The sequence below is a fragment of the Rattus norvegicus genome, chromosome X, assembly GCF_036323735.1.
Source record: "Rattus norvegicus strain BN/NHsdMcwi chromosome X, GRCr8, whole genome shotgun sequence".
NCBI lineage: Eukaryota > Metazoa > Chordata > Mammalia > Rodentia > Muridae > Rattus > Rattus norvegicus.
The window spans coordinates 109,893,424-109,908,066 of record NC_086039.1 but is presented as its reverse complement, the minus strand read 5'-3'; the positions used below and the strand labels follow the sequence as shown (position 1 = coordinate 109,908,066).

The 14,643-nt window shown below is 40.1% G+C and overlaps 2 protein-coding genes across 5 annotated transcripts in view; one reads left to right on the top strand and one right to left on the bottom strand.

The window, feature by feature from the left end:
- Positions 1-816, bottom strand: part of Col4a5 (collagen type IV alpha 5 chain) — a 203,964-nt gene extending 203,148 nt beyond the window's left edge. For 2 of the 3 annotated variants that reach the window (XM_006257313.3, XM_063280126.1), the window contains exon 1: positions 337-816. In XM_006257313.3, coding sequence (XP_006257375.1) covers positions 337-417 — 81 coding nt within the window. In that variant the 5' untranslated portion in view covers positions 418-816. The remainder of the gene's footprint in view (positions 1-336) is intronic. The other variant, NM_001426996.1, reaches the window with a different exon arrangement.
- A 1,263-nt stretch (positions 817-2,079) lies between these two features.
- Positions 2,080-14,643, top strand: part of Col4a6 (collagen type IV alpha 6 chain) — a 351,043-nt gene continuing 338,479 nt past the window's right edge. The window contains exons 1-2 of one of the 2 annotated variants that reach the window (XR_010061203.1): positions 2,080-2,351; positions 2,544-2,595. Coding sequence is in view for 1 of the 2 variants with exons in the window: in NM_001427260.1 (NP_001414189.1) it covers positions 2,341-2,351; positions 2,544-2,595 (63 nt within the window). In the remaining variant the exon portion in view is untranslated. The remainder of the gene's footprint in view (positions 2,352-2,543; positions 2,596-14,643) is intronic. The other variant, NM_001427260.1, reaches the window with a different exon arrangement.

The following is a 14,643-nucleotide window of genomic DNA, read 5'->3' as shown; positions in this document are numbered from 1 at the left end:
AAAAAAGCTAGCTGGTAGACAGCTACCCTAGTTGGGGGACAGAGAAGGAGAAAAGTTTTAAATATCCTCCAGAGCCCAGTGACCCATTAATGTGCCTCCCCACACCCTCTGCCTAGTCCGGGCTCCACTCTTGCCCCAGAAGAGGTAGCTACAGAGAAGTAAGCGGCCCTGTTTTTAAACCCTTGAAAATTTCCCTTGGACCAGCCTTGTGAATTATGTTTCTTTCTAGTAAAAGCCAATTTTGACTTCCCTGGCCAAGGTCAAAGAGTAAGGAAGGTAAAGGCTCCAGCGGTTTCCGTTGGAGCGAGCAGCGATGGGGCGGGAGGGAGGACTTACCGCAGCCTCTCCCGGCTGCCCCCACAGACACAGGGCCAGTAAGAACCAGCCGGCGGCCAGGCACACTCCAGGCACTTGCATTCTTCTCTGGCTCCCGCAGCTCCGTCAGCGCCCGCAGAGAATCCCAGGTCTCTTCAGACCGATTGACATAATCTTGAGGGGTTATTGGGAAGAGAGCTAGAGCTAGAAAGGGACAGTGAGTGTCCCGATTGTGCCGGTGCACTTGGGGGAAGAGATTTTGAAGAGTGCAGGGATTAAAATAAGACAGAGAGGGAGAGCGAGAACAAGAAGAGAAGGAAGCTGTTCTTCCCTCCCCCCTCCCCTCCCCAAAGCCAGTCTCTAGGGAGCACTTTGCCTTCTGTTGGGACTTGCAAACTTTCCTCACTCACGTCCTACAAATCTACTTTCCTCGCTCTCCTCCCGCACCGCCCCCTCCCCGCCGGCGCTGGGGAATTTGAGGATCACTCCGCCTGTGCTTTCCACTGCACCGGCAACCTGCGAGGGAGTGACGCTCAGTTATTTGAGAGGGGGAAACTTCAAGACGAGTTGACTGAACGCCACACGTCCAACTAAAAAGATTCCTCGTTGGTTCATTCACAGCTTCTCTTAATAGTACTCTTTCCTGACAGTCCAGCTTTCCCTCAGATGTGTGCATCAAAGCCTTTGACAAACAGACCTGAGCTAGGACTATTTTTTTAGCGGATGGATTTCAGAGTGTGGGGCCTTTTTATTGTTAATCATTAGAAACAAAGTTTTTGCTTCTGCTCCATGGGCTGCTGGCCTTTGCCTTTCAAGTGTTGATAGGACAGAGTTTCTATTTACAAGCAGAAGATGAGAAAATATTAGACATACATATATTAATAAAGTAAGAAAATGAGCGTATATATTTGTGAATACTTAATGCATGTTACAACACATGTCACATAGGATACATTAAGTACGTTAATAATTTTTATGGCTAAATGTTATTGTAGCATAGATACTTGGTTTTATTTACATGCACTGAGTGCCATAATTAATATTTATCACTTATATCAAGTTAACATAAGAGGCAGTAACTGTCATAATTCTGTTTCAGAAGGACCTTTGGCAGGCAATTAAATAACATTAGCATAATTCCTTATAATGAACACAAACGTCTCATTTAAAATGTCTATATGGAGTCAAGAGTAGTTGAATTGGTGTCTCACAGACAAGGTAAGCATGCATATTGCTTTGAGAACTCTTATAGACACTCTAAGAACCAAAAGACCAAAAATATACATTATGTAGACTCCTTGGAGTGTCTTTCAGGAATTTGCTAAAGAATCTTCAGAACATTTTTATTCCCAGTCCCCAGGATTAATTATGTTTTTTTATATTTGAATCTGTTTTTAAGGACCAATTCATCCTCAGTTCTAGTGGGTTATTGTAGGCTTACAACTCCAGAGATTCCTCCTCATCTTCCCAAAAGTTTAGTGAACAATCAGAAAGTTAGAATAAGAGTCTGCGATTTTGGGCCCTTGTGCAAGGGCTCTTTCAGGACTATCTGCCTATGTCGTAGTAGAAGTATGCCCAGATCTAGTCATGTGTTACTTTATGGAAATGTGTGGTACCTACTTACATAGATTTTTGTGTCTAGGTCTCTAGAGACCTGTGCATGAAGCTTAGGAACGGTTATGTGCAGAGGTGCTTGAAATTGAGAAAGAGAAGCAGTTTCCCAAGGTAGGGGGAGGTGATTGACAGCAGACAGCCCCGCCCCGTTCCCCTCCATTCCTTTCTCCCTGGGCGCGTGAAACTATCTCCTGAGTGTTAGAAGTTGTAGCGGGCACCACTGAGTGTGTTTTCCTTTGGGGAACTTTTTTTCTAGCAGCTGATTTTAGTTTCTTCTAAACCAAGCCACTTCGCCCCCCTTACTGTCCTGAGTAAGGAACAAACTGCCAAGCATCAACGAAGCCCAGATGAGCCCGCGCCGCGGAGCAGCTTAGCAGTCTCCTGGGACCCAGCTCCGGAGCAGCCACAAGCATGCACCCTGGGTGAGCTGTTGCTGCTCAGAAATCCCCTCCTCTTTCCAACTTTGGGCTGCTTTCCCAAGCTAGGGCGATACTTGCACTTCTGCCACTGCAAATGGGAGTAGGCATCAAAAGGGAGCCCTGGGGGGCCACTTTCTCACTCAGGACCCTGTAGTCTAGAGAGCCCATGTTTCTCACGCCTCCCTCTCCTTTCAGATTGTGGCTGTTCCTGGTTTCCTTATGCCTGACCAAAGAACTGGCAGAAGCGGTAAGGCTTCAAAAGACCCCCCTACTTTCCCCCTCTTCCTCTTGTGTTTCTGTTGGGGGTAGCAGAGGGTTGCACCAAATGGAGCCTTTCTAATAGGAGTTAGTGGGGTTCTTGAAGAGGAATAGCAAGTATGTTAGCCTAATGCTATAGTGTAAACCTAATGCTCTCAGGATTCAGCATTTTTCCTATCTTAAAACATCCGTGAAGTCTTAGAAAATAAAAATTAGAGGTAGACAACGCAAGATTACACACATTTGTAAATGTCTTCAGGACAACTTCAGATGACTGACTCCTGATGCCTTTTTTTGCACTGATAGGCAGATCTGCAAAGCTGAGGAAAGCTTTCCCTGACTATAAGAAGGTGGACTGATGCATAAGTTTGAGTGGAAAGAGAACATAAAGGACTGAGATTTGAACATGGCAGCAATAAGATGGGAATGAAAGTTTATATATGCTTGTAGGTCCTTTCATACATCAAAAAGTTAAATGCTTGGGTCAGAAAAGCTTTCTGCAACTTAACCTTTTGTGGACTGTTTAGGCATTATCCATGAACTTAGAAAGACTCTAGGGAAAGGAATTCGGGTCAAGAGAAGTTTAATGGATCCCAGAAAGTGGAGAGGTATCCAATGCAATTAGTAGGATAATTTCACAAAGGTGAAGTGACTAAATGATCAGATATGCTCGTTTTCCAGTTGAGCTAGTTAGTTATTCTGGCAAAAATAAGCTTAGCTGTCATGTTCAAATAATGCATTGTTTAAAAAAACAACCTCTTTACAAAAGTCCAAGTCACTTACAATACAAACCACAAATAAACATTTTTGAATTTTTTATCTTGTGAATTGTAATTATTTTAACCGATGGGCTCTTTTGAAAGTGTTTTAAATACTTTAAAAAAATTAGAGCCATGCTTATTTCAGTCAACACCCTTTGTCCTAACATGATGTGTGTAAGAAAATATCAGTGAGGTGAAACGATTTCTTATAAAGAAAGAAAAATGCTGGAAGATGGAAATTCCAAAATTTTGTGACTCTAAGTCTGAATATCTGCTCTTAAACATGTTTCTGCTAATCTTTGTACGAAGAAATATTGATCTCCGATTCTTCACTTTTTTACCCTATTCTTCCAGCATATAAGCTTAACTGTGAGTTTCCTCAAGGGTTTATACTACATTTATTAAAAATGCTAGCCTTGGATTTCACTTTGTCCAGGAGTCTTGTGCTGTTTTCTTTTTAATGTACAAGACCTCCAGTAAAATTTTTATTTTCAATTTCTGACTGGTTTTAGTTTTCTTGCTTATTTGTTTGTTCGTTTGTTTGGTTGGTTGGTTTTGTTTTGTTTTGTTTTGTTTTTCTTTTAAGGAAAAGTATTTGATTGTAGATGGACAGGCACTTCTGGGATACCAAATCTTTTCACTTGCTATGGTATAGAATAGTGTTTGCAGTCTTTCCAAGCATGGAAGTGGGTCTCTACAATTTAGTTGTATACTTTTGTCTCTTTGGTTTACAATGTAACCTTGCTATTAACTATGGTAAGACTGCCATGAAAGTTGAGGTCCATTGAAAACACTTATTCTATTACTGTAAGTACAGAAGTGCTCTATTCAATTTTCCTTACTTGTTCACAGTATCTTTGGTGCTGAAAAGTGTTTGGTTTTTTTAATGACAAAGAGAAAAAGAGGTGAGTCACAAAATACTTTCTCAGAAGATGCTATTACTGAGGGAATTTTTTTTCTCTTCATGTCCATGCACTATGTCTCAACTCAAGCCCATTCTATACATTTGTGCTGCTTTCTGCTTTTCAGATGGCTGTAGGCATTTGAATTCATAGTACTTTGAGTGATATCAATGCAAGTAACTTACGAATGCACCCATAAGAGCTCTGTTACAATTCATTATGACAAAGAATCTTCATGCTGTGAGAATTAACTTGCCAATAATGGGATATTGGTAAGCAATTAAAGATAGGGTTATGAAGTTCCTTTTGAGTGTTATCTTTTAAGAATTTGTAAAGCAATTCAATATAAAAAATGGAAAACCAAATGTTAAAATCCGTTACGTTTGTTTTTCAGGTGAACTATCTGCAAGGTTTTTCTTAGTGAGACAGAACCTAGGGTTGCAGAACACCAGGAATCCTTTAGTTAAGTGCTCAAATCCATAAGGGTCTGCTGTAGATTAGAAGCAACATGCAGAAATTAAAAAAAAATCCTAGCTACCTACGTTCTAGAAACTTGTGTTTTTCCCCTAAACAATGCTGCTCATTATGTTTCTTGATGGAGAGTGCCTTTAATTATCTCCATGTATTGTATCCTCCTAGAAAACCCTAGGAAAAACTACAAATCTTCCCCAAGACTGTCGTGTCAAGGAGATTAAATGTGCCCTACAGTATTGTGAGTCCTTATGTTTTTATCCCATTCTATTTGTATCCAAGAGTACATTCATAAAAGTCTCCAGTACATCCAAGCATACCGGAAGTCAAAAGACTAATGGGACACTTATTTGGGAGGGGAGGAGAATAAAGAATAAGAACATGTGTGTCATCCATATTCTAGTAAAGATCTGATTGCAGTTCTAGCCTCTTTCTTTCAAAAGTGCAAGCATACCCAGGTTGGTTCTTCACATTGTCACCAACCCTGTCATTATAGCAACCATCAAAGGATGAATGCTGTTTCAATGTTCAGGAGTCATCAGCAGTTGGTGGCCACTGGAGGAAGTGTCAGTTTTCTTTGTTTCTGTCCCCTGTAGGTTATTCATGTTCCAGTGGCCCTACAAGCTTGCACATAGTGGCAGTGCTAAGTGGAATCAGCAAGTTAAAAAAGAAGGATACTTGAAGTTTGGAGGGTGAAATGATGATGGAGTATGAGAAGAGGAGGAGGGGAGGAGATGGGAATGAATTTGATAAAAACACATTGTAGGCATGTATGAAATTATCAAAAAGTTAAGATATATATTTTTAAAGAGAAAGAAATAGATCAAATTCCTTCCGCCTCTATTTTTAGGTGTCTGTGCATGTGTTTTGTTTTTTATTAATTTTCCATACAATCTAGTCTGATCAATATTTGCTCCCCTCTCACAACTCTATACCTCCTTACCAGTTCATGTTCTTCCTACCTTTTTCTCAAAAAGAAACCCTCATAACAAATGAGCAAATAAATAAATAAATAAAACAGCAAAACAAAACAAAACAAAAAGTGCACATACACAAAGAAATTTGAAGTCTATTTTATATAACCATGATACAGGGTAGGCCTCTGCCTAAAGTTTTTTTCTGTACCAAATATTGAACTCTCCTACATTTTTTTTATTAACTTGAGTATTTCTTATTTACATTTCGAATGTTATTCCCTTTCGCGGTTTCCGGGCAAACATCCCCCCGAATCCCTCCCTCTCCCCTTCTTTATGGGTGTTCCCCTCCCCACCCTCCCCCCATTGCGGCCCTCTGCCCAACAATCACGTTCACTGGGGGTTCAGTCTTAGCAAGACCAAGGCTTCCCCTTCCACTGGTGATCTTACTAGGATATTCATTGCTACCTATGAGGTCAGAGTCCAGGGTCAGTCCATGTATAGTCTTTAGGTAGTGGCTTAGTCCCTGGAAGCTCTAGTTGCTTGGCATTGTTGTACATATGGAGTCTCGAGCCCCTTCAAGCTCTTCCAGTCCTTTCTCTGATTCCTTCAACGGGGGTCCTATTCTCAGTTCAGTGGTTTGCTGCTGGCATTCGCCTCTGTATTTGCTGTATTCTGGCTGTGTCTCTCAGGAGCGATCTACATCCGGCTCCTGTCTGCCTGCACTTCTTTGCTTCATCCATCTTGTCTAATTGGATGGCTGTATATGTATGGGCCACATGTGGGGCAGGCTCTGAATGGGTGTTCCTTCAGTCTCTGTTTTAATCTTTGCCTCTCTATTCCCTGCCAAGGGTATTCTTGTTCCCCTATTAAAGAAGGAGTGAAACATTCACATTTTGATCATCCGTCTTGAGTTTCATTTGTTCTAGGCATCTAGGGTAATTCAAGCATTTGGGCTAATAGCCACTTATCAATGAGTGCATACCATGTGTGTTTTTCTGTGATTGGGTTACCTCACTCAGGATGATATTTTCCAGTTCCAACCATATGCCTACGAATTTCATAAAGTCATTGTTTTTGATAGCTGAGTAATATTCCATTGTGTAGATGTACCACATTTTCTGTATCCATTCCTCTGTTGAAGGGTTCTTTCCAGCTTCTGGCTATTATAAATAAGGCTGCTATGAACATAGTGGAGCACGTGTCTTTTTTTATATGTTGGGGCATCTTTTGGGTATATGCCCAAGAGAGGTATAGCTGGATCCTCAGGTAGTTCAATGTCCAATTTTCTGAGGAACCTCCAGACTGATTTCCAGAATGGTTGTACCAGTCTGCAATCCCACCAACAATGAAGGAGTGTTCCTCTTTCTCTACACCATCGCCAGCATTTGCTGTCACCTGAGTTTTTGACCTTAGCCATTCTCACTGGTGTGAGGTGAAACCTCAGGGTTGTTTTGATTTGCATTTCCCTTATGACTAAAGATGTTGAACATTTCTTTAGGTGTTTCTCAGCCATTTGGCATTCCTCAGCTGTGAATTCTTTCTTTAGTTCTGAACCCCATTTTTTAATAGGGTTATTTGTATCCCCTGCGGTCTAACCTCTTGAGTTCTTTGTATATTTTGAATATAAGGCCTCTATCTGTTGTAAGATTGGTAAAGATCTTTTCCCAATCTGTTGGTTGCCATTTTGTCCTAACCACAGTGTCCTTTGCCTTACAGAAGCTTTGCAGTTTTATGAGATCCCATTTGTCGATTCTTGATCTTAGAGCATAAGCCATTGGTGTTTTGTTCAGGAAATTTTTTCCAGTGCCCATGTGTTCCAGATGCTGCCCCAGTTTTTCTTCTGTTAGTTTGAGTGTATCTGGTTTCATGTGGAGGTCCTTGATACACTTGGACTTAGGCTTTGTACAGGGAGATAAGTATGGATCGATTTGCATTCTTCTACATGTTGACCTCCAGTTGAACCACCACCATTTGCAGAAAATGCTATCTTTTTTCCATTGAATGGTTTTGGCTCCTTTGTCAAAAATCAAGTGCCCATAGGTGTGTGGGTTCATTTCTGGGTCTTCAATTCTGTTCCATTGGTCTAGCTGTCTGTCTCTGTACCAATACCATGCAGTTTTCATCACTATTGCTCTGTAATAGAGCTTGATTTCAGGGATAGTGATTCCCCCTGAAGTCCTTTTATTGTTGAGAATAGTTTTAGCTATCCTGGGTTTTTTGTTATTCCAGATGAATTTGCAAATTTTTCTGTCTAACTCTTTGAAGAATTGGATTGGTATTTTGATGGGGATTGCATTGAATCTGTAGATCGCTTTTGGTAAAATGGCCATTTTTACTATATTAATCCTGCCAATCCATGAGCATGGGAGATCTTTCCATCTTCTGAGGTCTTCTTCAATTTCTTTCTTCAGAGTCTTGAAGTTCTTATTGTACAGATCTTTTACTTGCTTGGTTAAAATCACACCGAGTTACTTTATATTATTTGGGTATAGTATGAAGGGTGTCGTTTCCCTAATTTCTTTCTCGGCTTGTTTCTCTTTTGTGTAGAGGAAGGCTACTGATTTCTTTGAGTTAATTTTATACGCAGCCACATTGCTGAAGTTGTTTATCAGCTTTAGTAGTTCTCTGGTGGAACTTTTGGGATCACTTAAATATACTATCATATAATCTGCAAATAGTGATATTTTGACTTCTTCTTTACCAATCTGAATCCCCTTGATTTCCTTTTGTTGTCTGATTACTCTGGCTAGAACTACAAGAACTATATTGAATACGTAGGGAGACAGTGGGCAGCCTTGTTTAGTCCCTGATTTTAGTGGGATTGCTTCAAGTTTCTCTCCATTTAGCTTAATGTTAGCAATTGGTTTGCTGTATATGGCTTTTACTATGTTTTGGTATGGGCCTTGAATTCCTATTCTTTCCAGGACTTTTATCATGAAGGGGTGTTGAATTTTGTCAAATGCTTTCTCAGCATCTAATGAAGTGATCTTGTGGTTTTGTTCATTCAGTTTGTTTATATAATGGATCATGTTGATGGTTTTCCGTATATTAAACCATCCCTGCATGCCTGGGATGAAGTCTACTTGATCATGATGGATGATTGTTTTGATGTGCTCTTGGATTCGGTTTGCCAGAATTTTATTTTGTATTTTTGCGTCGATATTCATAAGGGAAATTGCTGTGAGGTTCTCTTTCTTTGTTGGGAATTTGTGTGGTTTAGGTATAAGAGTAATTGTGGCTTCATAGAAGGAATTCGGTAGTGCTCCATCTGTTTCAATTTTGTGGAATAGTTTGGATAGTATTGGTATGAGGTCTTCTATGAAGGTCTGATAGAATTCTGCACTAAACCCGTCTGGACCTGGGCTCTTTTTGGTTGGGAGACCTTTCATGACTGCTTCTATTTCCTTAGGAGTTATGGGGTTGTTTAACTGGTTTATCTGTTCCTGATTTAACTTCGGTACCTGGTATTTGTCTAGGAAATTGTCCATTTCCTGCAGATTTTCAAGTTTTGTTGAATATAGGCTTTTATAGTAAGATCTGATGATTTTTGAATTTCCTCTGAATCTGTAGTTATATCTCCCTTTTCATTTCTGATTTTGTTAATTTGGACACACTCTCTGTGTCCTCTCGTTAGTCTGGCTAAGGGTTTATCTATCTTGTTGATTTTCTCAAAGAACCAACTTTTGGTTCTGTTGATTCTTTCTATGGTCCTTCTTGTTTCTACTTGGTTGATTTCAGCTCTGAGTTTGATTATTTCCTGTCTTCTACTCCTCCTGGGTGTATTTGCTTCTTTTTGTTCTAGAGCTTTTAGGTGTGCTGTCAAGCTGCTGGCATATGCTCTCTCCTGTTTCTTTCTGCAGGCACTCAGAGCTATGAGTTTTCCTCTTAGCACAGCTTTCATTGTGTCCCATAAGTTTGAGTATGTTGTATCTTCATTTTCATTAAATTCTAAAAAGTTTTTAATTTCTTTCTTTATTTCTTCCTTTACCAGGTTATCGTTGAGTAGAGCATTGTTCAACTTCCACGTATGTGTGGGCGTTATTCCCTTATTGTTATTGAAGACCAGCTTTAGGCCATGGTGGTCTGATAGCACGCATGGGATTATTTCTATCTTTCTGTACCTATTGAGGCCCGTTTTTTGACCAATTATATGGTCAATTTTGGAGAAAGTACCATGAGGAGCTGAGAAGAAGGTATATCCTTTTGCTTTAGGATAGAATGTTCTATAAATATCTGTTAAGTCCATTTGGTTCATGACTTCTCTTAGTCTGTCTACGTCTCTGTTTAATTTCTGTTTCCATGATCTGTCCATTGATGAAAGTGGGGTATTGAAATCTCCTACTATTATTGTGTGAGGTGCAATTTGTGTTTTGAGCTTTAGTAAGGTTTCTTTTACGTATGTAGGTGCCCTTGTATTTGGGGCATAGATATTTAGGATTGAGAGTTCATCTTGGTGGATTTTTCCTTTGATGAATATGAAGTGTCCTTCCTTATGTTTTTTGACGACTTTTAGTTGAAAATTGATTTTATTTGATATTAGAATGGCTACTCCAGCTTGCTTCTCCCAACCATTTGCTTGGAAAGTTGATTTCCAGCCTTTCACTCTGAGGTAGTGTCTGTCTTTGTCTCTGAGGTGTGTTTCCTGTAGGCAGCAGAATGCAGGGTCCTCATTGCGTATCCAGTTTGTTAATCTATGTCTTTTTATTGGGGAGTTAAGACCATTGATGTTGAGAGATATTAAGGAATAGTGACTATTGCTTCCTGTTATATTCATATTTGGATGTGAGGTTATGTTTCTGTGCTTTTCTTCTCTTTGTTTTGTTGCCAAGACGATTAGTTTCTTGCTTTTTCTGGGGTGTAGCTTGCCTCCTTATGTTGGGCATTACCATTAATTATCCTTTGTAGTGCTGTATTTGTAGAAAGATATTGTGTAAATTTGGTTTTGTCATGGAATATCTTGGTTTCTCCATCTATGTTAATTGAGAGTTTTGCAGGATACAGTAACCTGGGCTGGCATTTGTGTTCTCTTAGGGTCTGTATGACATCTGTCCAGGATCTTCTGTCTTTCATAGTCTCTGGCAAAAAGTCTGGTGTTATTCTGATAGGTCTGCCTTAATAGGTTTCTTGACCTTTTTCCCTTACTGCTTTTAATATTCTTTCTTTATTTTGTGCATTTGGTGTTTTGACTATTATGTGTTGAGAGGTGTTTCTTTTCTGGTCCAATCTGTTTGGAGTTCTGTAGGCTTCTTGTATTCTTATGGGTCTCTCTTTCTTTAGGTTAGGGAAGTTTTCTTCTATGATTTTGTTGAAGATATGTACTGGTCCTTTGTGCTGGGAGTCTTCACTCTCTTCTATACCTATTATCCTTAGGTTTGATCTTCTCATTGAGTCCTGGATTTCCTGTATGTTTTGGACCAGTAGCTTTTTCCGCTTTACATTATCTTTGACAGTTGAGTCAATGATTTCTATGGAATCTTCTGCTCCTGAGATTCTCTCTTCTATCTCTTGTATTCTGTTGGTGATGCTTTTATCTACGGCTGCTTGTCTCTTCCTTTGGTTTTCTATATCCAGGGTTGTCTCCCTTTGTGCTTTCTTTATTGCTTCTATTTCCATTCTCAATTCCTTCACCTTTTTGATTGTGTTTTCCTGGAATTCTTTCAGGGATTTTTGTGATTCCTCTCTGTAGGCTTCTACTTGTTTATTTATGTTTTCCTGTGTTTCTCTAAGGGAGTTCTTCATGTCTTTCTTCAAGTCCTCCAGCATCATGATCAAATATGATTTTGAAACTAGATCTTGCTTTTTTTGTGTGTTTGGATATTCAGTGTTTGCTTTGGTGGGAGAATTGGGCTCCGATGATGCCATGTAGTCATGGTTTCTGTTGCTTGGCTTGCCTCTCGCCATCAGATTATCTCTAGTGTTACTTTGTTCTGCTATTTCTGACAGTGGCTAGACTGTCCTATAAGCCTGTGTGTCAGGAGTGCTGTAGACCTGTTTTCCTGTTTTCTTTCAGCTAGTTATGGGGACAGAGTGTTCTGCTTTCAGGCGTACAGTTTTTCCTCTCTACAGGTCTTCAGCTGTTCCTGTGGGCCTGTGTCTTGAGTTCACCAGGCAGGTCGCTTACAGCAGAAAATTTGGTCTTACCTGTGGTCCCAAGGCTCAAGTTTGCTCTTGGGGTGTTGCTTATGAGCTCTCCACTAGGGCAGCAACCAGGAAGATCTGTGCCGCCCTTTCCGGGAGCTTCCGTGCACCAGGGTTCCAGATGGCGTTTGGTGTTTTCCTCTGGAGTCAGAGATGTGGGCCGAGTGTAGACTCTTCTGGTTTCCCAGGCGTGTCTGCCTCTCTGAAGGTTTAGCTCTCCCTCCCATGGGATTTGGGTGCAGAGAACTGTTTATCTGGTCTGTCCCTTTCAGGTTCCGGTGGTGTCTCAGATGCAGGGGACCTGCTGCTGCTGTGCCCTTATCCAAGGGAACCCAGAGGCCCTATACAGTTTCCTCTTGGGCCAGGGATGTGGGCAGGGGTGGACAGTGTTGGTGGTCTCTTCCACTCTGCAGTCTCAGGAGTGCCCACCTGTCCAGGCGGTGAGGGCTCTCTCCCACTGGGTTTGGGAGTAGTCACTCTCCTACATTTTAAAAGCAAATCAAAAGCCAAACTCAAACCCATTAATGGAAAATATATATAATTTAATTTTCTTACATAAGTATAACCGTCTCGATGCAATTGTAGCTAACTTCTCTTACTTTATTCTCTTCCTTCATGCTGTCCAGAGTGAGTCTACACCATTCCGACTTCATTCTTTCAGCTACTAATGCCTGCTTAACTACTAAGCAAAACAATTGTTTTCCAGTCTCCGTTCTGTCTTTCCTACTTTCAGTCTCCCATTTCCTAATCCTGCTGAAATCTTTTCTGATTTTCAGCATGCTGTGGCTATTAGCCAATGTTTCTTTAATATTTTAAAAATGTTTTATGTTCAATGGGTATTTATTGAGAGACATCTATATTGGGAGTAATGTGTTCAGCCTTAATGGTCCAGTGGTGAACAATTAGGTGTGATGTTTCATAGAACACTTACAATCTTGATAATTTCATGTCCTAAAATTGTGATAGATTTATTCTCAGTGAGGCTGTCTCTCTGAGCTCCAACTGACTATTTCCAACTGCCTACAAAGCCTTGTCTCTCACTTACAAACAGTGTCTGGAGTTTAGTATAAGCATTCACCTAAAGGCAGCTATCACTTCTATTGCCCCAAACACAGTTTCTCCAAAGAGAAAACTATTTTCTAGTCTTTCTCTTTACACTTCAACTGCAACTGTCCTTTTCGCTTTCTTCACCATCTATTCAGTTTCAGGAACAAATATCACCACTTTCCCTGCCCATGTCATCAACAAGTTCTACTAATTTTATCAAAAATCTGTAGGCTGATACTCCCATTTACATATACTCCGTTGATTTTAGGCCACATTACCCTGTATCTATAGCTTCTGAACTGACTTTTCTACTTCAAGACATCTGTTGGAATATCTATAATGCCACAAGGACTATTTTACTACCAAAAAATTCTAAATATGTCATTTCTAGTTGTTAAACCTCTGTTCATCTCCCATTTCTTCCAAAATGTTTGGTTTGGAAAATTAAAGACTTTCAATTATTTCCTCACTATATCTTTCCAGGCTCGTAGTTTTGTGTTTCTTCTTCCCACACTCTTAAACTAAAACTTTCACCATTCTTATACCATGCTCTTTACCTTTCTTTGCCATAGGGTATCTTGTCATCTATGTCTAGTATATGCCCTTCCATATTTATACCTTTGCTTCTATCCAGTGAACTCTTACCAAATCCTTCATACCTACATCAAATGTCATTTTCTTAATGAAATAATTACAGAGCTCTTCAACTTGGTACTCAGAATGACCACGATACTACCAGACATGCCATTTGTGGTTAGTACATGACTTTCTAGTGAATATACAAGTTTACTGCTAATCGCCTGCAGAAATTGTCTTTGCTTTGTATATCTTAAGGGTTACTAATCCAATATAGATCTTTTAACAAAACAAAATATAATACCGGATTCAATGAGAAGGCTCAGTGTGTTACAAGAGTTTGATCCCCAGATCACACACTTAAGATGGAGATAACCAACTCCACAAAATTGTCCTCTGACCTCCACATGTGTATGTTCTCCCTGCACATATCACACACACACACACACACACACACACACACACACACACACACGCACGCACGCACGCGCGCGCACTGATAATAATAATATAATTTTTAAAAACTCTGTTCAATTGTGAAATGTCTAAGAGGTGATGGAAAATGATTTTGCTAAATGCTGCCTCTATCCACAGTTCCTAGCTGTGTGATTTAATGTACCTTCCTGTGATTCAGTTTTTCATCATCAGAAAAGGAAATTGTGTCTTGTTCCTTGGGTCTTATTGGGCTTTGCAAAGTTAAATGAGATAATGGGAATCCACTGTATACAATGAAGGCCATATATTCTCATCCCACCTCTGACAATTATCCTCTATTTATTGCCATTTCAGTAAAAAAAATTAAAACTAAATTCCCAATTTTGACAAATGACACCTAGTAAGATGAGCAAAGGGGAGATATCAGAGAAGATCCTCTTGTTTCTAGAGTCCGTCTACTGCCATGGCCATGTTTTAATGTTGCCTTCATTGTCTTCCCCATGTCTAGTGCAATAGCAAATATCTTGCAGTGTATCTAGTAGACAAAGTGTTCTCTCACTCTTCCATAAATGGCTTCAGGCTAGCCTGTGAAGTAATCTAGGACAAGTATTCTCATGTCAGGATATTAAAGATTTATCCAAGCTCACAGATCTAAGAAAAGGCAGAATTAGGGAAAAGTACAGCCTAGAGTGCTGTCTCTGGTTGAGGCTTTTTATCATGTCTTATCTGGAGTCTCTACAAACAAACTGAGCTGTTCTGGCTTATGTCCTCTCCTGCTGCTCCACCCACT